This window comes from Xiphophorus hellerii, chromosome 8 (genome assembly GCF_003331165.1).
Source record: "Xiphophorus hellerii strain 12219 chromosome 8, Xiphophorus_hellerii-4.1, whole genome shotgun sequence".
Lineage (NCBI taxonomy): Eukaryota > Metazoa > Chordata > Actinopteri > Cyprinodontiformes > Poeciliidae > Xiphophorus > Xiphophorus hellerii.
In genome coordinates this window covers 21453-45386 of record NC_045679.1, presented here as the reverse complement: position 1 = coordinate 45386, position 23934 = coordinate 21453, and the positions used below count along the sequence as shown (strand labels likewise).

General features: G+C 45.5%; 2 protein-coding genes and 1 long non-coding RNA gene across 4 annotated transcripts; 1 reads left to right on the top strand and 2 right to left on the bottom strand.

Moving 5' to 3' along the window:
* Positions 1 to 416: 416 nt before the first annotated feature.
* LOC116724117 (uncharacterized) lies at positions 417 to 9802 on the bottom strand. Its single transcript, XM_032569491.1, has 11 exons — positions 9674 to 9802; positions 8883 to 8996; positions 8631 to 8810; positions 7014 to 7419; positions 6659 to 6940; positions 6239 to 6262; positions 5950 to 6127; positions 5789 to 5877; positions 1271 to 1342; positions 935 to 1065; positions 417 to 863 (listed from the first exon to the last, which is right to left on the bottom strand). The coding sequence occupies exons 2-11, from the start codon at positions 8986 to 8988 to the stop codon at positions 703 to 705; spliced, it is 1629 nt and encodes a 542-aa protein (XP_032425382.1). The 5' UTR covers positions 8989 to 8996; positions 9674 to 9802; the 3' UTR covers positions 417 to 702.
* Positions 9803 to 14784: 4982 nt separating this feature from the next.
* Positions 14785 to 20662, top strand: LOC116725041 (UDP-glucuronosyltransferase 2A1-like). 2 transcript variants are annotated; one of them, XM_032570921.1, is made up of 8 exons: positions 14785 to 15436; positions 16613 to 17001; positions 17157 to 17646; positions 18033 to 18181; positions 18256 to 18387; positions 18467 to 18554; positions 18718 to 18937; positions 19403 to 20662. In XM_032570921.1, the coding sequence occupies exons 2-8, from the start codon at positions 16753 to 16755 to the stop codon at positions 19680 to 19682; spliced, it is 1608 nt and encodes a 535-aa protein (XP_032426812.1). In that variant the 5' UTR covers positions 14785 to 15436; positions 16613 to 16752; the 3' UTR covers positions 19683 to 20662. The 2 variants fall into 2 exon arrangements, with proteins under 2 accessions (XP_032426812.1, XP_032426813.1); XM_032570922.1 differs by having other exon boundaries at positions 16562 to 17001.
* LOC116725042 (uncharacterized) lies at positions 16352 to 19428 on the bottom strand. Its single transcript, XR_004340306.1, has 2 exons — positions 19339 to 19428; positions 16352 to 16467 (listed from the first exon to the last, which is right to left on the bottom strand). It is a non-coding gene; the product is annotated as an uncharacterized LOC116725042 (long non-coding RNA).
* Positions 20663 to 23934: the final 3272 nt, after the last annotated feature.

Genomic DNA, 23934 nt, shown 5'->3' with positions numbered 1-23934 from the left:
AACATTTGCTCTTTATTTGATAAAGTTATAAGGGGGGACCATTCTGGGACTCAACACCACCACTGGACTTTAGTGGTAATAAATGTTTTAAACTCTAAAAACAAACTATATCATACTTATCACATAGACAAAAACCACATGAAAACTGTCGAATGGCCACTTTCTAGGTGATCTACCCACAAGAGAAAAAGTCTTTGTCCTTGAATCCACTGGGACATTGGCTCATGTGACCCCTGGGTCACATGACCTCTGGGTCGTGTGATGTTAAGCTGGGTTTGGCTTCCTGTGGCTGAAGATTCTGGAGTCCTTCGAAGTCCTGATGGAGAAGCTGGACTGAGCCTCCATGGACCTGCCCGTTCTGTAAGATGGACCAATCACAGCCTGAGCTGCTAGCAGACGATTGGACAGCCAGAAAATGTTTCAGAGAAGAAATTACTTTATTTGTCCAAAAATACAGTTTTCATCAGAAATAAACATCACAGTTCACAACACTCCAGAGTAGTACAGGGTACTACAGGGTACCGCAGAGTACTACAGGGTACTGCAGAGACTGGCAGTCCACAGGTGTATCTGTAGAGGGTGGAGCCTCCCGGAGGGGGTGTTGCCTGATCCAAGGCTCAGCCTCTGCAGACATGTCTCCATTCACCCCCTCACACCGTCACCATTGGGTGTGTCCATTTAGTCAGCTGTCAGGAAATGATGTCATACGTCCAGGCCCTGCTGAGTCAGGAAGTCATCGAGTTCGCTGAGGCGCTCCACCAGCATCACGTCCAGGTCGCTGCCGTCATCCAGCCCGCCGCCGTGAACGTGTCGCCGCACTGCGGCTCGTTTTCTGGGCACCAAAGAAACAGGAAGACCCAGCCCTGGAGGAAACAGGAAGCAGATCAGCATCTGATGCTAATGAAGAACCAGAGGTGCTGGGTTCATGGCGGACCTTGGGGTTTCTTCCTCTTCCTGGGCTGAGTGAAGTCAGGGAAGAGGAGGAGCCGGCGACGCTTCTGCTGGCCAATCAGGAGCAGCGCTCCATCCTTCTCCCGAGGCTCCTCAAATATGGTTTCCAGGCTCCTGCAGGAAACACACAAAGCATGCTGGGAAGCTGAGTTGAAGGCACGCTGTCACCTATGGGTTGTAACCCTAAATGATGTTAGCAACAGTCATTAGCCAATCAGGATCTAATGGCAGACTGCCCTGATTGTCAGCACCGACTACAGAAAGCATCAACACCAGAAGAGATCCTGTCGGACCTCTGAGGTCCGGTACCGGTACCTACCTGATGTTGGGCGGGGCCTCGTAGTTCTTGTTGGTGTAGATCTCCTCCAGGGTGAACTCCTTCTTCTTCAACCTGAGGAACACAGGAAGTATCATCGCCATCATCAACCAGAACCGCCCTGAACTGCTCCTGAGGTCGGGTTCTGACAGGTTCACCAGAACCTTCCACAACCAGATCTATTGGCAGCGTTTCTCTGCTCTGATTGGATAGAAACCAGGAATTCTCCAGCTGTGGGAGACAGAGTGGATGGAGACGCTGGTTAAATCCAGAAGGTTCTGAGGATTCAACCCGGTCAGAACCATCATCACTCTGGAGGAAAATTTGGAAAAATCCTCAAAATTAAACTGTTTGTGGAAAAACTGGAACACAGGTCAGATATTCAGGAAGTCCAGCTTCCTGAATGTTGGTTCCGATGGCCAGATGGGATGTGGAGGTCCAAACCGGACTGATGTGCGAAAGTTACAAAGATCTTCATAATGACAGTTCTCCTCTAAGGCCCGTTGACACGGCGCCACTCTTCATACCATACCAACTTTATTTATAAAGCACTTTAAAACAACCACAGCTGATACAAAGTGCTGTACATCAAAACACAACATAACAATAAAAAAAACATAAAATAAAAACTTACAGTTTAAAAACAAAAACATACAATTTAAAAACTAGATCCCGCTAGAGTTGAAAGCCAAATAAAATAGATGGGTTTTAAGACGAGCTTTAAAAATGGACAGTGAAGGGGCCTCCCTGACCTGCAAAGGCAAGTTGTTCCATAATTTGGGGCCCATGACAGAGAAAGCCCTGTCCCCTCTGAGCTTCCTTCTTGATCTCGGTACCTCCAAAAGCAGCTGATCTGTGGACCTAAGAGACCGATAAGGTATGTATGGGTGAAGAAGCTCAGAGAGGTAAGCCGGGGCAAGATTATGTAGTGATTTAAAAACAAACATAAGAATTTTAAAATGAATCCTAAAATATACCGGCAGCCAGTGAAGTGAGGCCAGGACAGGGGTCACGTGTTCCCTCTTTCGAGTTCCTGTCAGCAGTCGTGCAGCAGCATTCTGTACTAGCTGCAGACGTGAGAGCAGCGACTGACTAACTCCCAGATAAAGTGCGTTACAGTAATCCAATCGAGTTGAAATAAAAGCATGGATCACTGTTTCAAAATGCTGCCTGGAAAGAAAAGATTTCACTGACGCCAATCGCCTTAAATGATAAAAGCTGGACTTAACCACGGCTCTGATTTGGCTATCCAATTTAAAATCACTGTCCACCTTAAAACCAAGATCTGTAATAACAGGTTTAAAATAGACCTCCAAGGGTCCCAGGTCAACAGAGGAGGACTCACAGGAGCCACTGGGTCCAAACACCATCACCTCTGTTTTGTTTTCATTAAAATTTAAAAAGTTCAAGGCCAACCAAGCTTTAATATCACCTAGACATGCCAGGAGATGTTTGATAGAATGTACATCCTTTTGCTTCAGGGGCAAATAAATCTGACAATCATCAGCGTAACAATGAAACGAAATCCCATGTTTCCTGAGGACAGAACCCAGAGGCAGTAAATAAAGAGAGAAAAGCAGTGGGCTCAGAATTGAGCCCTGTGGGACGCCATAAGGCATTGAAGCAGCAGATGATTCAGAGTCACCAATCTTGACCGAGATTGTTCTCTCCTCCAGGTAAGACCTGAACCATTTAAGAACAGTGCCACCAATACCTACAACGTGGTATAATCGCGATATTAAAATGTCGTGGTCTACTGTATCAAAGGCAGCAGTTAGGTCAAGTAAAATCAGAACAACATGGTTACCAGAATCACATGCAAGAAGGATGTCATTAAAAACTCTTATTAAAGCAGATTCTGTGCTATGAAGAGTTTTAAAACCTGACTGGAAAACCTCCAGAATGCCATTGTAATCTAAAAACTGTTTCAGCTGACAGTACACAAGTTTTTCTAAAACCTTAGAAAGAAAAGGCAGCTTCGAAATAGGCCGATAATTAGCCAGAACAGTTTGATCAAGGCCAGGTTTTTTAAGCAGTGGTTGCACTACTGCATGTTTAAAACTAGCAGGGACCACACCTGATGACAGACTGCTATTTATAATTGCAAGAACAGGCTGCCCTATGCTAGATAAGATATCTTTAAAAAATCGTGGAGGGACAGGATCACGAGGGGAACCTGATGGCTTAATATGGCCAACCGCGTCCTCTAAAAGTGAGACACTCACAGGCACAAACTGATCGAAAGCAGCCGAGCGAGGGACCAAAACAGAGGGGTCAGAGTCAGGAGCTGTGATAAGAGCCCTGGTACTACCAACCTTTTCAATAAAAAAATGCAGAAAATCATCACACACATCAGGAGAAGCTTCCAAACAGGCATTCTGTGGAATATTAAGCAGAGAGTCAATGGTGTTAATAAAACACGTTGGTTATGGCAGTTTGAGAGAATAATATTTGCCAAATATTTCCTTTTTGCCTCTTTAACCGTGCTCTGGTAGAGACGCCAACAGTCTTTTAAAATCTGAAAAGTAATCTGCAATTTATCCTTTTTCCACCTGCGTTCAACACGACGACATTCCTTCCTTGCAGCACGAGTTCTGTCATTAAACCAAGGCTCAGGTTTAATCCTTGGCTGCCTGGTTTTTAATGGAGCAACCGAGTCCAGGATGGTTTGGGAGGAAGAATAGAACCAGGACCAGAGCTCTTCTGTATCAGAGTGGAGAAAGTCAGATGATCCACAGAGCTGAAGAAAAGCAGTAGAGAACTGAGTGGCAGTGGAAGGGTTAATAATCCGACAGCGCCAAGCAGCAGCGCGAGTTTTAACTGCAATAGGTGTCAAACTGACATTGAATAAAACAGGCAGGTGATCCGAGAACACGGAGTCACAGATTTCCAGGTTAGTCACAGGCAGACCACAGGAAATGACCAGGTCCAGTGTGTGTCCGTGCTCATGTGTTGGGCTGGATACAGCCTGCACCAAATTAAAAGAGTCCAGAAGGCTTAAAAAGTCCTTTACCAGAGGTTTATCAGGACAACACACGTGTATATTGAAATCTCCAACAATAAGAACATGTTCATAGTTAGTTATAATCCCAGATAAAAAGTCAGAGAAATCGCTTATAAAATCCTTATTATATTTGGGGGGCCGGTAGACGACAGCACAGAAAACTGGGTTTACGTGTCTCATCTCAAATGCCGTAAACTCAAAGCTGGGGAAAGATGTCTGTAGAAAACACTGCTTACATCTGTAGTCCTGTTTGTAAACAGTCGCTGTGCCTCCCCCTCTTCCCGAAGCCCGTGGTGAATTAAAATAAGAACAGTCCGCTGGTAAAAGCTCAGATAGAGCACTGGACTCACCAACACTCAACCACGTCTCAGTCACACACAGGAAATCCAGGTCTTGGTGACTAAAAAAGTCCCTAAGAATAAAAGTTTTATTCCCAAGCGACCTGGCGTTTACCAGACCAATCCTGACAGGAACTGGATCATGGGCTTCGACAAGTCGGGAAACCCGACACAGCGGTCTCAGGTTTTGGAGACACTGTCGGCGCATGTTGAGCCGGGAAAGGCAAGGGTGGCGGTGCAGAGGGGCCTCAACGCCGACCACGGGCACCAAGCAGACATCAACGGGATCCAAGAAACGCCGAGGCACCTGAGAGCCTAAAAATGATCCATACGATGATCGGGTAAAAGGAGAGCAGTGCGTCAGATAAAATTTCAGCTTCACCAGCCGGCCGCTTCGTCTACCACGACGACGTCTCCTCCGTGGAAGCAGCGCAGGAACCCGGAACAGGTGACTCGGAATCTCCGACAAAAGCGGGGGCAGGGATTGTTGGCCAGCAACATCAAATAACATCATATCCTGGACCAAAGGTTGGAGGTCTAGTAGTGTGTTGCGATCATACACCAGCAGAGACTCAGTTTCGTAGATGACACAGGTCAGAAACAGTACCAACATGATCAAACGAGAGAATGACAGACAAGCAGCCACACACACCGGCGCCATCTTTTACATCTTTTACTTCAGCTGAACCATAACCTATTTGTTGCGGTCCAGCCGCTCGTTAAGAAGTGACCTTTCTCCTTTCGGCTCGTTTTGAAACCAGGTGTCAGATTGGAACGGTCCTGTGACGCCCAGCAGATGAGCCAAGTACTGAGAGCGCTCAAGCACAGAGCCAACGGCTTATTCTGTGCTTCAACAGCCGAATAACAGAAACAATGGCGGACAGCGTAACGTCTGGGAAAGGAAATGTAGCAGACGGGTTACTGTTAAAATACTAGCGCCACCCAGTGGCCTGGCAGGACAACTGCAGCTGACTGGAAGTGTCTTGGCGATGCAGTGTAAACGGGAAACGTTTCCCCACCAACATCAGAAACACCAGCACTTTCCAGGCAGCAGAATGGCCAAACATAACTAGATGACTTCATCATTAAACTGATTATTTCTGAGGTTTCTACGGGATTCCCAAAACCCATCGGACTAATTTCTGCTGAATGCTGGAGAAACTTTGTCTGTTTTCTTACCGTTTCGCTTTGGGCAGTCCCATTGGTGTGAGAGGGGTCTCCCGCGGCGACGCACGCCGTATTCTGATCTGCGACACTCGTTTACTGAGCTGGGTCACAAGAACCATCATCATCATCATCGTCATCATCATCATCATTACCGTTATCAACATCATCATCACCTTCACATTTGTGCTGTGAAACTCTGAGAGCGCTGCTGATTGGTCAGCAGGGAGGGCAGCAGACAGCCCATTGGCTGAACATAAATTTAGGGGCAAGGCTCGTCGCCTTGGCAACCACAGGCTCCAGGTACTGTGATTGGACCACAGCTTGTGATGACCCTGGAGAGAACCTGTACAGCTGAAACAGAGATGGGTTCACCTATTAGCGCGTGCACACACACACACACACACACCCACACACACACACACACATACACACACACACAGTGTGTTTCAGGTAATCTGTTACCTGGTTGTCGGTCTTCTTATATAGCTGAGGATGAAACATAAGTTAGTTAGTAAATAAATGGATTATTCATGTAACTTATTAATCAGCTGATTGGTAATAAATCAGGAGAAAAGGGAGGAACCAATGAGTCCATCACCATGGTAACAGACTCTGGACGCAGACATACAGGAAAACCTGGAGCACGCCGTCTCCAACGGCAACATCCGGATTAATCTAACAGCCAGCTACATAGCCAGACCGACCTTGTGCTGGCAGCTATAGTGACCCCTAGAGGGAGGATGACGAACTGCTACCGTTCAGGCCTGAGCAATCGATCCACGATAAAGCTTTCACGGAGCAGCGGCTGCTGCCTTGCAGCGAGGGAGTCCTGGGTTCAGATCCCACAGACCCCTCCCTTATCCCCACGGCCCCGCCCCCTACCTGTGGTCGCTGTCCAAACTGGGCGGTGCTGTCCAGTCCTTCAGAGAACGCAGAGGACTCCAATAGGCTCCGCCCTTCACCCAGTCTAACACCGTCTCCATGGCAACAGCAGACAGGTGCAGCACTGGGGTGGGGTTCTGCAGCCATGGCTGTGGGTGGGTCCGGTTGGAGGACAGGTGCGTGACGATGTCAGAAAACATCCACCGTCCCGGCAACACAGCGAGGGCTTGTGATTGGCCACAGGTCTCGGCCGCCTGCAGAGGAAGCAGTGCATGCTGGGAGCTAGGAAAGAAGCAGAGCACGTCAGAACCGCGTCACCTGGGTGCGCCGCACACCTTCAGCGACCCGGACTCACCTGTAGCCGTTCTTCTTCACCAGCACGCTGAAGCCCTGCTCTGATTGGCCGACCCTTCGTCTGCGTTTCCTCTGGTTGAAGTCATGGAGGACGAGAGGCTCTGTCTCTGCTTCCTCAGGTCCTCCTCTTCCTCTGACAGAGACCACCATCTGACCCACAAACCTCTCCTCTTCCTCCTCCTCATTCCCTGGAGGAAGAAAGCCTTCATGGCTTCTCCTCCTCTTCCTCCTCCTCACCTCCTCTCCTTCACTGCCCCTCCTACTCTGCTCTGATTGGCTGAAGCTGCAGGAAGGAGTTGGGTTGATACGGTCTGATGAAGCGGAGGGTGACCACGAAGAGGAAGTGATGACATGAGGCAACGATGCAGGTGAGCAAGAGAAGGAGCTGCAGGTGATACTAGGAGGACCTGGTGAGGAAGAAAGCAGGTGAGGTTAGGTGACTAAGGCAGATGATGAAGGGGGAGGAGCCTCTGGACACCTGGTAGAAGGCTCCTCCCCCTCCTCAGCAGGCTCTCCCCCAGTGTATTACAGGCCTGGCGGGCCGCCAGGCTCTACGTGCCCCCCCGCCAGGCTAAGCGTTGTGTGTGTGTTTTTTAATAAGCCAGACTGCAAGCGTCTCTTCTGCAGTGAGCATTTTACTAGCAGGGCAGAATTCGTCATGAAAGAAAGATGGGTTTATAGCAGGGGGGCCCAAAGTCGGTCCTCGAGGGCCGGCCTCCTGCATGTTTTAGTTCTGACCTGATGACCTAATCAACCCATCGGTGAAAAAATGGCGACCTCCATGGGTGAAAAATATAACAGAACATGAAGGAATAAATAATTTGATAATTTGAAGGAATTATCAGAAATAGCAATATTTTAGTTTATAAAAAAAATACAACATATTTAGGCCGACATGTTCAACTAATCCCGGATTCCTTTCAAAAACAAAAAAACCAAGTTTCTGTAAAACACCAGATTACAGGTAAACGAGGAATTCAGAGCGAAGCAGTGCAGTTTATACAGACCAGAGGTGAATGAGTTACATGTGAAAAGGAAGGATTTAAAGGCATGATGGATCCATTTTAAATCATATTTTGTGCTACAATTGTGATAATAATAAGTGACAATAACTCATTATCTACTCATGACCTTTTTTCAGGTCTCTGATTGGCTATGACTGCAGGACGCAGCCAACCAGTGTGGACCAGAGCCAATCAGAACCTACCAGAGCCAATCGGGGCCAACCAGAGCTAACTAAAGCCAATAGGGGCCAATCACAGCCAATCAAGGCCAACCGTAACCAACTAGTGCCAAACAGAACCTACCAGAGCAAACAAGAACCAATCAGGGCCCTACAAACACCTTTAACATCTCCAGGTGTATTCAGTCCTTTGGTCAGCAGTCATATAAATGTGTGATTTGCATCAGTAAAATGCTCTCAATAACTTCATTATATCATTTTCTAATTTATCGACACACATACAAGGGTGAACAACCCAACAACACAGGCAGTTTTAGAGTTTAAACATCATTAATCTGCATTTATCATAACGGTAGAAGAACTTTATTACGATAAACAATAAATCCTAACCGCCAGCGCCCCATTAACCTCTTCAGTCGCAGGAAATGGACCCACCTCCTCTTCTTCCGTCCTTCCTCCTCTTCCTCCTCTTCCTCTCCAGAGAGTCCATACGGCGGCCGAGAGACGACAAAGCTCCTCGTAGGAGGCGCCGCACCTCCATGCGGTGAGCCGCCAGGAGGCGGGGCAAGAGGGAGGCGCAGGAGCAGCAGGGAGGGGCCGGGGGGGCGGGGCCTCCTGCAGGTGAATAGCTGGAGTTAACACCTTTACCCGCGGACGCACAAACCAACAAAGAAGAGACAAAACCACCTGCAGGAGCCTCGTCTGCATCGACCAATGGGAGATCAGTGGGCAGGGCTTCTGCTGTCGGGCCACGCCCCCTGCGGTGGGTCTCTGTCAGCGGGCGAGAGAGCATATCAAAGCCTGGAGAGAGAGAAAGGCAGAGGTGAACTGAGAGAAAACCTGCAGCATCTTTGATTATTGATCAGTTTCCAATCAGAGGAAACTCTCTCAGAACCTGACGTTCTGGGCCGGTTCTGGACAATGAAGGACAGAAAGAATAAAACATGATCAGATATCAGACTCAGCCAATCAGAGGCCAAGAGAAACATTGCAGTTTGATTGGTCTAAAGACAGAAAAAATAGCAGGACGGTCCAGAACCAGAACCCTTCTGGACTGGTTCTGGGTCCAGGTGTCCTGCAGGTTGGGACACTTGGACCCATCCAAGAGCAGGGTGGAGCCGTCTCCATGGAAACCAGGCTGGTTTGACCTGAAGGCCCTGACGGGGGTCGGGGATGGTTGCCATCAGGAAGGTCACAGAACCTGAAGGGCGGGTTCCGGTCATGTGATCAGATTTAGGACAGCAACGTGACCCGACACCTGGTTTGATTTAAGGGGAGGAGTGTCCAGGTGTGTCCTCTCCTCGGCTGCAGAAAGAACCAGCCTAATCCAGATATTTCCCAGCAGAACCAGCAGGTTCTGGATCTGGTCGGGACTGTTTACCCTGATGCAGGTAGCAGATGCTAGCTCCAGTTAGCATACTGGGCGGCGTGTGGAGCTCTGAAAACGGGACGAACCGGGACATTTAGCGGCAGGTTACCTTCCCGGGGTCCGCTAGCTGCTCCTCGGGCTCATTTCTGCGGCTTCCCGGCCCACTGGAGCCGGATTATCCGCACCGATCGGGCCTGCACTTTTTGGGACCGGCGCAACGCTAGCGGAAGTGTTTCTAACATATTTCCGTCGGGGATTTCAAAATAATATCACTCAACAACTCAAGAGGGGAAGACTGTCAAAATAAAAGCCACAATAAACCAGATAAAAAGTTTGAACCGGACTGAACTTGGTTAATGGTTCGGTTGGGAGATTTAGACCAAAACCAAATTCACATCCAATTCCTGTCGACATGTTGGGGAGAGCTGGTTTCCAGATATCCCATCAACAGGAAGCGGTTAGTAAAACCCACATGAACTAAACCTACCGAACCTCACCGAACCTCACCGAACCTTGTTGAACCAGGCAGCCTAACATGCAGGTAGAAGCTCAGAGTTCAATTGGCTTTTAATACAATCTATTGTTATTATTTGATGTTGGAAACAGACTCGGCCAGAGGCCGTTGCCATGGTAATTCAGTCACGTGGTTGGAGCTTTCCGGGTATTTATATTAACATTTGCACGTGGGGACAGAGAAAAATAAGTCATACTTTAAAAAGTATTCTAACTTAGTGGAGTATGCAGCATAGACATGAATATGCAGACCGTTGCTGCGATACGTCACAGTATCCGCCATATTGAATGTGGCTTAAAATCTGCCAGTAAAATATTACAAATGGACCGAAGTTTATAAAGCGTAGTTGTACACAGTATTTTAAGGTAGTGCCCATCATTGACACATTCTGCAACACACACTAATATATTTGGGAATTAAAGAAAGTACTAAAGGCAACATTTCTAACTTTTTGATGTCTCAAGACAGCTTTACATGCACCCCATAATATTACAGGGAAACTTCTCCATTGTCATTATCCTGTATATATGTCTGAATTTCTTGCCTTAACCTTTCTTTAATTTTACCCTTGGATATGCTAGAGTTAAGTCTCCATAGAAACGGTGTTTTTGTTTTGTAACATTACTTTTATATAAAGTAGATGTTAATGGTCCGAGAGATCCATCAGCCACAGAGACATGCGGTCAGGAGAGGCAGGTGAGACAGAGCCTCCCTTGTCTTCATGGAAAAATAATATATAATGATAAAATAATTTATATTGCTATTTTCACCCTGTGGTTTGTACTATAAAGTATTTGTTTTTCATTTAGCTTTACCAATTCTGATGATTTTTTTTCTTCAAAATCGCTGAATTTTTGCATTTTCCCATATAAATGCTTGGAAGCGCAGCAGGTGAAGCAGCAGCAGGTGAAGCAGCAGCAGGTGAAGCAGCAGCAGGTGAAGCAGCAGCAGCTGAGCCTCACCTGGACTGATCAACCTCTTACTAACTGCACTGGCTGCTATTCTATGACATCATGTTCCTCCTGCCTGTATGTCACAAATAAAATGATTAAAAAACATTTAATGTATGAATTGATTTTCCATAATTTAGCTTATTTATATAATGTTCAGTTTGTTGTCACCAACTGTGTGGAGGCCAAGTTAATGTACAAAATATTCAGTTACTGTTTAAACTTATTTGTTTAATTAGTAATTTAATAAATGCATTTGGTGAGGTTTAGGTATCGTTATTATACTGCATGTACCTAATTTCATAACGTTTTATTGTGAATAAGTGTTTAATTTTAAGTTTGTATGCTTTATAACTTAATTGGCCATTTTGCAATTTATGTAAATGAGGTGTGCCGCGCTGGAGCCTTAACAAGGTTAGAGGAGAGCAGAGAGAAGGAAAGGCGCTGCAAGTAAAAATTGACAGAGCCACACGGTTTTTCAACCGTAGTTTGTTTTGTGGAGGTTATTTAGGAATTTGGTTGCTCGTGTAAAGGATGGCACAAAAAACAGTGGAATAAATTTTGGTTTACATCTTTACATTGGAGCACTGTGGAAATTTTTATTTTCTTCTTCAAATACACGAGTAAAATCAGCTAAATTAACCATGTGGCATCACAAACTGTGTGTGTAACCTGCTTCTGTGCTGAGCAGCGATGAGAAACCAGAGAACAGACTCGAGGTGAGGCAGGCAGTTCTCTGGCCTCATGGCAGGGGGCGCTCATGATCCAGACATTGTGACTCCACAACTGCAGAGTAAGAGACAGAAACAGCGAGCTAGCCATGGAGCTAGCCATGGAGCTAGCCATGGAGCTAGCCATGGAGCTAGCCATGGAGCTAGCCATGGAGCTAGCCATGGAGCTAGCCATGGAGCTAGCCATGGAGCTAGCCATGGAGTAAAGTGCAGCAATATATTTATAGTTTTCTCCTCATACCACAGCAATCACTTATTAATAATCGCAAAATAAACATTAAGCCTAAAGCCATACTAATAATAATGTAATAATAGTAATAATAATGTTCTGCTCTTTGTGTGGGAAATATCTCAGTGTTTTTTTTGTTTTGTTGTTGTCAGTTGCTATGGCAACGAGTCTGCGCGTAGTTGCTCTGATGCTGAGAGCGAGAAAGACGTGGTTTTGAGTTTCACTTTGACGGTTTTTCCCTTTGCTGTGGAGCACGAAGTGAAGAGTATCTACAGTACAAGTTTGATTGAGTTAACAGAATTATTCTACGGCGGCAGCGCGGCTATGATGACATGTAGAAGAAAAGTCTTTTTGCCCTCCAGCGTTGTCCGCATGCGCGAAATTTCCTTATGTAAACAATAACATGCAGAGGGTCTATATTTGTACATCTGATTATGATTAAGTCAGAGCCTCACCAGCTATGACCTCACCATACGTCACTGATCAGCCTGATATGACATTTTTCTACTCGACCTAAATACTTGTTATACATAAAAAAAGTCACCAATTCTCGAATATGAGCTGCTGAGTAAAATGTATAGTCCCCAGCTCTTTAACCATCTTCCTAATCTTCCTATCTATGCTGCAGTTAACAGTGGATTGTATAGAGGTATCTTCAGAAGGATTTAATCTTACATTGAAATCTCCACCACAGACTACTATACCGTGTGATTTAATTATCATCATGTCGAAAATATGTTTATAAAATGTCCACTCTGAACCTGGCAGGACATCCTCGTTTATAAAAGTAATTTCTTGTCCCTCAAGTCTGCCCACTGCTGTATTATATCTACCTTCTATGTCCTTATATTCATGGATCGTCTCAAATGTGACCCTCTGGGATATTAAGGTTGCCACCCCCCTTGTACGACCTGATTTATGTGATGCACTAAATACCTGATTAAAGCCCATTCTTTTATCCCTTGTGTGTGTGAGACTGAAGCAATACAGTTGACTCTGACTCTGGGAGCAGAGCGGGAGGTAGCTGGGCTTGGGGTCCGAGTGGACCCCGCTGAGGCGAAAACTAAACAGGAGCTCTCACATCGCAAACAACGCAGAAAAAATTGTACTTCTACATCCTCTGTTACTAGCTGTAACCCAGAGGAAGCTAACCTGCTGCTGTTCTTTGGTTCATATTCAGTGTGACACACACCATGTCACCAAACTGCACAATGACTATTTGTCACCTTACCAAGCCCGGATGTTAGAATGGGCTTACCGGGGCTCCAGCCCGGGGCCCGGTACTTTGGGGGCCCCCAAAGATGCGTTGTATTTTTGTGAATGAATAAGGTCAGAAAGCCTTGATTTTATCACAGGCTAAGAGGATTTTAGTGGTGTTGTTGAAAAACTGTCTGATTTGTTCTGGCATCAGCCTCTCATGGTGGATAGTGACTGATTTTTGTTTCTTTGTAGATAGATACGGTTGGTGGATTGGATCGGTTCCACAAGTAAGTTACGACCAACGCCGACCACCCAAAGGGCAGGAAATCAGGGAGATTATATATATATATATATATATATATATATATATATATATATATATATACACATATGTGTGTTTAATGTGCTATTGTATAACCATGATTAAGTAGGGCCTGCAATCATGGCTCAAGCCCAGGGGCCCACATCTTCCTAAGACCGGCCCTGCACCTTACAGTAGACAAACACCAGAGTTCACGTGAGATGCCGGCATGCAGCCGAGTGAACACAGTTAGCTAGCTCCTCTGTGTTCCTGGCTGTAACAGGAAGCCAACTTGATCCTTATTATAAACTAAAACCAGCATCATAACCCATAGCAATCAACAACCTGCAGCTGAACATGGAGAAGACCAAGGAGCTTATCGTGGACTTCAGGAGGAACGCTGACCCACATCCACCCATCCACATTAAGGGGACAGTGGTGGAGCGTGTGGACACCTTTAAGTTCCTGAGAGTCCACATCTCCGAAGACCTGACTTGGACGACCAGCTGCTCCAAACTCATTAAGAAGGCGCATCAGCGCCTCTTCTTCATGAGGACCCTGAGGAAGAACCACCTGTCCTCAGAGATCCTCACGAACTTCTACCGCTGCACCATTGAGATCATCCTCACCAACTGTATTACAGCTTGGTACAGGAACTGCTCTGTCTCCGACCGGCAGGCGCTGCAGAGGGTGGTGAAAACTGCCCAGTATATCGCCGGGGCAACGCTCCCTGCCATCAAGGACATCTACAGGAAGCGGTGTTTGAAAAGGGCTGGGAAAATCACAAAGGACTCCACTCACCCAGCACACACACTCTTTTCCCTCCTGCCCTCTGGGAGGCGCTACAGAAGCCTACGGACCAGAACCACCAGGCACCGGAACAGCTTCTTTCCCACAGCTGTCACGCTTTTGAACGCCTCCTGACATAAAACATAAACTATAAGGACTGTACTCCCCTATCCTCTCATACAACAATAACACATGGACTATCCTCACACACACACACACACACACATCACGGACTGTTTTCTTCACACACACATACAACCTGTACATTTTATCTGCCATTATTTATCTATAATCCATTCCCTAACATTCTTGTATAATCTGTATAATCTGTGCATATAGCTCCCATATTTATATTTATACACAATATCTATATCTCTTGCTATAACCCCTTATAGTCCATACATACATAGTCTTGTACATCTGTAAATAAATATTTATATCTCGTAGAGTACAGCTGGATAGATGCAAACTACATCTTGTTGCTTGTACTTGTGACAGTGCAATGACAATAAAGTTGAATTCTATACTATTCTATTATGCCAAGCGGGGTCTGATATACCCCCACCGTTACACACGAGGGTTAAGCCTACTGTGCTCTATCTCAGAGAGGTGAGTTTCCTGGAGGAATACTACTGTCATGGTTTTAGCAATGTTCCGGACCCACATGCAGGGATGCATTCAGGAAACCAAATAGTTCAAAGGATTTATTTACAGGAAAAAATGTTAAATGTGTGATGAAGGTCCGCTGATGGCCAGGCTGCTGAGGACCGACACGATCGGCGCTCTCGATACACAGATCAGGAAGTTGAGTATAAAGAGCAAACTGGGACTAGGACTTGTGAATTGAGCTTACTAGTGCCGGGGAATTTCCGCCAGGGAGAGGTGATGGGGATCGAGGAGTCCTGGCAGTGATCTGATTCGACAGGCACTACTCACAACTTGACGACCGCTCCAAGATGGCCGCCCAAGCAGCCAATGAGGGGCCTGCTCTTTATTAAATCTATCCTACACCCTGCTAATGGTAGGCGGAGCTTCATAAACTATGCCCTCCGCTTCCCAGGCTTTCCTCCCAGGGAGTCTTAAGCAGACTGAACACCTGGTTTTCTTCAGATTCAGAATCGCTGACGCCCTCAGAGCTGCAGCAGGATCACTTTTCAGGTTTGATTGTTGTCTTTATTTTTGTGCATTTTTTCAGTTTAATTTTTATGGAGCTAAATTCTAGAAGATTCATAGACTTTCTCAGCACCAAGTTATTTTTCCTGTCACAAGAATGTGGCTGACCTTTACCCTGCAACCACACCTTCACCTTCTCAGATTTCAGCCAGTGTGTGGCGGTGTGTGTGTGTGTGTGTGTTCCACCTTTAGATTTTGCTCTAATCTTTCCTGCAGTTTTCTGATTCTGCTTGCTTTTGTTGTTTCTGATTGGACTCTTCGATCATCCTCATCCAGAATTAGTTAATGTAATTGTTGACAGCCAATATGGCCCCACACTCTGTCCTTGGTACAAGGGAGAGCAAACAACTCAAAAACCCAAACGGCAAAGCGATCAGGCGCAAGTTATTTTATTACCAAAAAAATAATAAAAGTCACGAATAGTGGCACAATAAAACCGCCCTCTTGTCCTCAATAAAATCCAGGGCTCAGTAATTGTCTAAAAGTCACCAATCCGAGGCCACAGGCTGGGCTCCGCTTCTTAGGTTGCTTCTGGTGGAGGTAATCCGTCTGCAGCGCACTCCGTTGCCAATCCCCAGCTGCCGGGACGATTCTCCAGCACCGCTCCACTCTTCGGCGTGCCACGCCCCTCTTCCGCCCGATCCAGCTAAAAGAAAGAGCAGGAAAGCGCCAGCATCCCCGCACCAAAACTCCGCCGGAAGACGTACTTCCTGCTAATGGCTACTCTCTGATCAAAATAGAGCAATACTTACAGGCGCGGGCAGAGGTTCTCCTCTGCCCTAATCCTCTGTACTGGGCCGTTTATCTAGCTCCCGGTCTTCTGCGCCTGACGTGCAGATTCCGTCTTCCCCTCGCTCCGCAGCGTGTCGGTTTCTGTAGCCTACAGAAACAGGTTGTTTGTTCCTCTCCCCTCCTTCCATCCAGGCTCCTTTTATTTTGGCTTTAATCGGCCTCTGCTGACACCTGTATCGGCGGCCAATTAGTGCGCTCCGCCTCCCTAGACAAGCACCTTCAGTCTAGTGCGTTTGGATTGTTAACGGGAAAAAAAAGAAAAACACAATCATATTTTCCCCTGTACAACATAATAAAATACATTTCTTCTGCCAACAGGGAACCAGGTTTAATTCTTTTCTCCTGACAACTCTTCATCTGTGTTTACAGCTTTAGAGGTGATGATGATGATGCTCTGAGCTGCTGTCCAATCAGAGAATAGCTCTCAGTAACCTTTGCTCCGGTTGGACTCTGGATCTTCAGCTGCAGGCAAACACAGGGTCCTCGTTCTCCTGGCGGTGTGATCCACAATGAAGTTCCCTTCTCCTCTTCCTCTACTTCCTTCCATCTTGCTGCTCGGAGTCTTCTTCCCTGCAGCGGATAGTGGACACTTTCTGGCCTTCCCAGGTGAGCACAGCCACTGGCTGAACATGCGAACCATCATAGAGGAGCTTGTGAGGAGAAACCACAAGGTGACCGTCCTGGTGCCGGACGCTTCGCCGTCAGTCAACTATAACAGCAGTCGAGATGCTGCCAAGTTCAACTTCTTGGTCTTCAAGGTAACAACATCCAACTAATGACTGTCCGTCTATCAGTATCATTGTTAAACATTACCTAGACTATATGTGAGCGGTTCCACTCCTGACTCTTGAGCTCACTGACAGTTCATCGTATTGATCATTAACTGATCATCTCCTTGTGTTTCTGTTCTCAGGTTCCATTCAGTAGATCAGATATGAACAACATTATGCAGGATTTTATTCAGTTCTCCATGTATAAGGCCCATAACTCCTCCCTGCTGGATCGCTTTCTGGTGCCACTGACAATCATGGGGAAGTTCTCCCAAATTGGGAAGCAGCAATGTGACGCCATGCTGAAAAACCAGCAGTTGATGGCAACCTTGCGTGACGCCGCCTTTGATGTGGTCATCTTGGACCCCATGGTGGTGTGTGGCGATCTGGTGGCCGATGTGCTCGGTGTGCCTCTGGTCCTTTCGCTGCGGTTCTCATTCGGCAGCACCTTGGAGCGTCATTGCGGCCAAGCACCGATGCCAGCATCCTTCATCCCCGCGTCTCCACTGCCGTACAGCGACCACATGACTTTCGGGGAACGGCTGGTCAACATGCTGACCTACACAGGGATGTCTGTGTTGAGCGAATTGACCTGGAAAATGACACTTGATTCTTTCTACACTGAGATCAAAGGTTGGTGCTGATCATCTTTGTCATTTAAATCCATCATAAGAAGCCTCAAAAAGAGAGCATGAACCCGCCGCAGGGTAGGACCAGGGTGGAGACATCCGCTCCATTAGCGTTCTGAGTTTTATTCTATAGTCTCACAGCTGCAATCTGCTTCACATGTTTATCATCATTCTAATGTTGAAATATGATGTTTGTGTATCTGTTGCAAGTTTGTTTGGCTGGTATACATGACATAAAGACTGAGGAAGGCGTGTCTATCACACCTCATGATGAATCATAGTTGACTTTGGGCAAAGACCAGAAAATACATTCAGACTGTCAGGGTTTGAGTTGAATTTGTGAAGTGCTTTTCCTCCAGAAAAACATCTGAGTCGTGTTTGTGTAAACAGGAAGTCCTAGCAGCTTCTGTAGCTCCCTGGGCAGGGCTGATGTCTGGCTGATCAGGACCTTCTGGGACATCGAGACGCCACGGCCAATACCTCCAAACTTTTTCTATGTGGGCGGTCTTCACTGTAGACCAGCCAATCAGCTGCCAGAGGCATGGTTCAACTTCCTGTTTCACTTACAGTTCAAAGTGATGAAATTACATTAAGCTTGTGTCACTTCCTGCAGGACCTGGAAGCCTTCATGCAGAGCTCCGGAGATGCTGGCGTAGTGCTTGTCACCTTTGGCTCCATGGTAACCAATCTGTCACCAGACAGAGCAAATGTCATTGCCTCTGCTTTGGGACGATTACCACAGAAGGTCAGAGACTCCACCCACTCACTTCCTGTCACCGTTTCTTCTCACCACTTAACTGCTGTTTTCATGTGACATCTTTCAGGTAATTTGGCGTTATCGTGGCAAAACCCCGGCAACTCTGTCACCAAATACGAAGCTTTTTGATTGGATCCCTCAGAATGACTTGCTTGGTATGACTTCCTATCTCAGCTTTTCAAACTAAAAGTCTGCTCTCTTTTCCTCTTTCTGTTAGAGCTTTGCAAAGTAAAACTATGAATTTGTCATCTGGTAGTAAATCAGCGGCAGCTTTTTTTTAAAATAAAACCTTCACAATAAGAGCTCTGTCACCTTCAGGACATCAACTGACCCGTGCCTTTGTGACGCACGGCGGGACCAACGGTTTATACGAGGCATTGTTTCATGGCGTTCCAGTGGTCGGCATCCCACTGTTTGGTGATCAGCCAGACAATCTAGCCCGTCTGAGCCGCCGCGGTGCCGCTGTCGTCCTCCACTTCAACCACATGACAGTGGATGAGCTGGAGCAGGCGCTGCATGCTGTCATCAATGAACCCAGGTGAGGGTAACTGTCATGAGTTGCGGTTAGAGGTGGTAAGGTAGACGTGGTTCTACCCAGATTAAAATGCAAATGATGTTTTTAATAAGAGAGTGTACAGAAATCCAGGCTGCAGAAATGAGCGATGAGACAAGGTAATCGCAGACACTGGTGGTTACTAAACAAAAGCACAACACAACAAGGATCCAACGGGGAACAAGAAACACAGGTGGGATTAAATACACAGGGAAGGTAATCAGGGAACACGAGACACAGCTGGGAGCAATCAGGGGCAGGAGACGGTACAGGAACCAAAGTAACACAGAATAAAAGAAATCCTCACAGTAACATCACAGGAAGCAGGATTTTAGTTGGAAAGGGTGCTTGTTTAGGAGTGTTGTCTCTGAAATAAATCTCCTGACCTGTTCTTGTTGCAGCATTTTCACAGTAAAAGTGTTGACTTGTTTTTCTTCCCATGATGCTCAGCTTCAGGTCCAACATGCAGCAGCTGTCTTCGCTGCAGCAACAGCAACCGGTGGCACCACTGAGCACCGCCGCCTTCTGGTTGGAGTTTGTGATGCGGCATGGAGGAGCTAAACACCTGAGGCTGGCGTCACATGACCTGTACTGGTTCCAGTACTACAGCTTGGACACAGGAGTGACTATGCTGCTCATCATAGCTGCTGGCGCCGCCCTCTGCTGGGCGGGGCTTCGCTGCGTCCTGCGCCACTGCAGAGGGCGAGCACAAAGACAGAAGAACGACTGATCAGCTGTTTTGAACATTATTGTTTTATCTGGATCTGTTTGGTCCAAGCAGAACAGCAGATGCAGTTTTCAGGGTTCACATTTCACATTTCACATTTTCTTCACATTTTCCCTGACTGGCTCCTAAGGAGACTGAGGTTCCTCCTGGATCATGGAGATGCTGTTTCGCTACAACACATTTTGATCAGACCCAAACTCTGAACAGGCTGTTGGATTATGTATCTTTATTAATATTTCAACCAGCAATGTAACAAAACATAACATGACAAAAACACATTATGGGATGGGACTGAGAGGAATGGGGGAAATTATTTACACTGATGTACCACAGCCCAAAAGCTCCACAGTTTTAATCACATTCTGAAAGAATAATGCATGTGTAGCATCTGTTCAATGTAATATCAGCAATGTCTCAGAGACATGCAACAATAAGGCTGCATTATGTATTTTTATATGCATGACACAGGTACTGTATACACAGCCATCACTACACAATCACAGTACCTGGACACATCACTAACCTACACACAGAACATTTGTAATATATTCCTTAAGTGATAACTATAATTCTGGATTAGAAGTGCTCAGTATCAATCTTCTACCACAATACTTTTCAATGTTTTGATATGGACAGAGCTCCAAATTTGTTCATGTTTCCCCATGAACAAATTTGTAAACAGATTTGGGTATGAAGCTTTTAAGACCTACATACCCAGGATGTCTTAAATTTCTTATACCTATTTTTAAAATGGCAAAACAAATTACCTCGCAGATGGTTTTTAACACTGTAAATTGTGTTGATTTGGAGATGAAAATATACACACCTTTAGAAGCAGCAGTCCCTGGAGATTAAAATATCTGTCCAACCCAGCTTTGTTTTAATTTTCATGTTTGTTTCTTAGAAAGATGTGTTTCTTGTAACATTACTATGTCTATGTCACATTCATCACATTTTTGAATGAATAAAGATTTTAAAGTGTTTGGCTGCATTTTGGACTTTGTAATGAAAACTGATGCTGGTTTGGTTATGGATAAACAATCACTCCAGGGTGTCGGGTTATCACAGCTGATATATATGTTTAGGTGAGTTAGCGAAATAAGAGAACGTCCGAGTCCAGAATTGAGCTTTACTTGACTTTAATTAGCTCTTGAGGTTCTTCCATACATATAAAGGCACGTTTGGGTGGGTGATTGTGTGTGTGTGTGGTTTTATTTATCTACGGTGTTTCATAAGAGCAGCACCACTCAATACTCAGATCTATAAGCAAGAGGTAGCAAATATGAACGAGAAGCCACCCAGTGGCTGAAATAATATACTACATCTAAAACACCTTGATAAAGAAAAACTAAACTAGAGGGCCAAAAACAGATAATTAACAGACTTTTGTACAGACTTTATTTACATTCCAGGTGATTAATGTCTTTTGTAGTAATGTCGTACCAGATAAAAGTGCTAAATATGCACAGAAATTGCGCTGCATTGCTACAGTGTGGGAGGGAAACACAAAGGGACCTGACTTTGTCATTTGTGCTTTGGATAGTGTGGAGCTCATCCTGACTAGATAATTATATGAAGGTATTGGAGATAGGGGGTAAAAGCCACCTGAAGATCAGTCAAAGTGGGAATAACTCAAAAAGTATAAATGCTAGAGGGACAAACATGGTTTCTCCTGGGGATTTTCAGGGAGGCCGGACACGCTGGTCAAGTCCCCATGTCCGTGGAGTCTTCCCATATCTTAAGATACTTAGGCACATCTTAAGATATGCCAAAATTACCCCAAGAGGATCAGTAAAACTCTTAGGGGTGGTTTAGTGTCACAATGACATACCCCTGTATCAGTTTATCTGAAGTATAAAGTACACAGATGCATATACAAAATCAATAACCATGACAATCTAACATGTTATGTATTTATTAAAATTTGGAACACATCATCAGTAGTGAACCTCAGGATCCTGGGGTGTTTCAGCCATTACCACTATACACCCTCACCTAAGGATGGCCCAGACAAGGTTAGGATCAGGGGTTATGGAATATATGATGAAACCCACTTGGTTGACAGGGCACTTGAAATAGCTCAAAACCTAAAAGTGGTAGGATGACCAAACTTGGTATAGAGCAGGGGTGGGCAATTATTTTTTCCATGGGGCCACATGAGAAACAGAAAATATTGTGGAGGGCCGGCCAAAAGGCTGATCTCAATTCTGCATAATATGAACTGTACTTCTTTGTAAAAAGCAGTAAATAGCATTGTTTTGACAAGCTGGTAAGAGTACATGTTATAATTAAGCAATGAAAACATGAGGTTGCCTTCCAAAAAATGTAATTTATTCAAGCGAATTTCACAAAACAATGGGAAAGGCAATTAATCCCTAAAACGGCATCATAAAAACACGCTAAACATGCAAATAAAAATAACCACAATATAATTAAAATCATGCACAACTCAACCATTTAAAACTTTTTACATTTTTAAGTTATTTTTTCTTGTTCAGTGAGAGAAATCTAGTCTCTGCTGGGCTTTAACGAGTGCATCAAAATCAGGTTGAATGTCTGAGGTGGAGATGCGAAGCACAGCTGACAGATGATCGTCAGTGAGAGATGATCTGTAACTGGATTTCATGAACTTCATCATTGAAAATGTTTGTTCACATATGTAGGTAGAGCCAAAGAGAACCAACATCTTCTGAGCATGTCTCTTGTCTGTTATTGCGCAATAGCCAGCCCCGCCCTTTCCTCACAACTCTCCTGGGCTGACTACTGACCAGTTCTCTGTCTAACAGGTCCGGAAAATCTCTAAGACCTGGGTATTACCCTAGAGGAGATCTATGAGAGATAATCTGTTCAAACTGGTGGCGAAAGCGATTCGTCTAGCTCTAACTACCTCCAATCCAGAAGCTACGACCCTTTACAGTTAAGAAACAATCAGCTGAGTAGCCCTCGCAGCTGCATAATTCCCATAACCACTTCTGTTAACGGTAGCTCGCTTCCTATCATATAACTCGCTCTTGGAACCGGCTAGATTAGATTTAGTGACTTGGATGTAAGTCCCAGGGTCATTATTTACTCTCACCAAAGGAAATTATGAAGCCTCCTATTTACTGGAATCATGTACATTAGTTTTACCTTGATCAAAAGAACTGATAAACAATTAAATGACTCAATTAATTCCAATGTCCACCAACCTCATTAGAATTTTATAGTATACATTTATTAAGCAAGCTTAAGCAGGGATATGCGACATACAGATTAATAATCAATTGTATATAATTCAAGAGCAGTATAATAAGGTCGACATGTATAACCATTTTATCCTGTTTCTTTCCCTAACCTATGTCGCAGGTTCTAAGATGGATTTTTATGGAGCAGATTCAACTCATACCCAGACGATGGTGGATCTTTTGGCAACAGGAGTTTCTAGCATCCTTGGTCGAAGTCTTTGTCTTGTGTGGAAAAATCCTCCTTAGAAAGGGAACAAAGTAGAACGGGTCCGAATCCTTTTGCAAAACCCAGTTCCTTATCCCTTAGGGGTCTTTGTCCTTCCTCCAAGTCTTGTTGCAGAGGTTGAAATTGTTGGGTTGAGACGGGACCGATGGTCGAATTAAGAACCAGAGCTGAGGCGGTGGGATCCAGTCCTTTCTTAGCAGCGTGAAGACCGAGCTTCACCGTGGTTCCAAAGTGCGGTCCATTGCTCAATCTGCTCTTTCGTGTTGTCTCTTCTTCAGCGCCGCCGGACTAGGAACAGTTGGTTCCTTTTTTCAGCCTGTTTTTATACACTTCTCTACCATATGTGTGTATGTAGAGTGTTCGGTCTACGTGACTTCATGAACATCTGCTGCAAAGCCCCGATGGCCCCTCCTGTCTGCTGACTAGTGTGGAAAGTCCCGTTCTTCCCCAACCCTGTTGATCTTAGCCAACCTCACCATACCACCCATCCTGTGCGCCCTGGCCATCTGTTCAGAACCGCTTGCGACATTTCCTGTTATCAGGACCTCACCCATAAATTCCTCTTCTTTCTCTAACTCACTATATTATCTGTGTCAGGATCTGTGTTTTTCTGTGTTTAGTTAGAGTTTTCTGTGTCCTTAAGTCTCTTCGTTGTCCTGTCCTCCCCTTGATTGTTCCCAGGTGTGTCTCGTCTCTGTGATTACCCTCCTGTGTATTTAACTCCACCTGTGTTCCTTGTTCCTCGTCGGGTCCTCGTCAATGTTAGCTTCAGTGTCGTCAGTGTTTAGTCTCTTCGTGTTCAGTG

Coding starts and splice junctions, on each gene's coding strand:
- LOC116725041 (XM_032570921.1), top strand. CDS start 16,753: ATGAAGTTCCCTTCTCCTCTTCCTCTACTTCCTTCCATCTTGCTGCTC. Junction 17,647..18,032: donor TTTCTACACTGAGATCAAAG/GTTGGTGCTGAT, acceptor TTGTGTAAACAG/GAAGTCCTAGCAGCTTCTGT. Junction 18,938..19,402: donor GCTGTCATCAATGAACCCAG/GTGAGGGTAACT, acceptor CATGATGCTCAG/CTTCAGGTCCAACATGCAGC.
- LOC116724117 (XM_032569491.1), bottom strand. CDS start 8,988: ATGCTCTCTCGCCCGCTGACAGAGACCCACCGCAGGGGGCGTGGCCCG. Junction 6,941..7,013: donor GTGAAGAAGAACGGCTACAG/GTGAGTCCGGGT, acceptor CTTCTTTCCTAG/CTCCCAGCATGCACTGCTTC. Junction 5,878..5,949: donor TTCACAGCACAAATGTGAAG/GTGATGATGATG, acceptor CTTGTGACCCAG/CTCAGTAAACGAGTGTCGCA.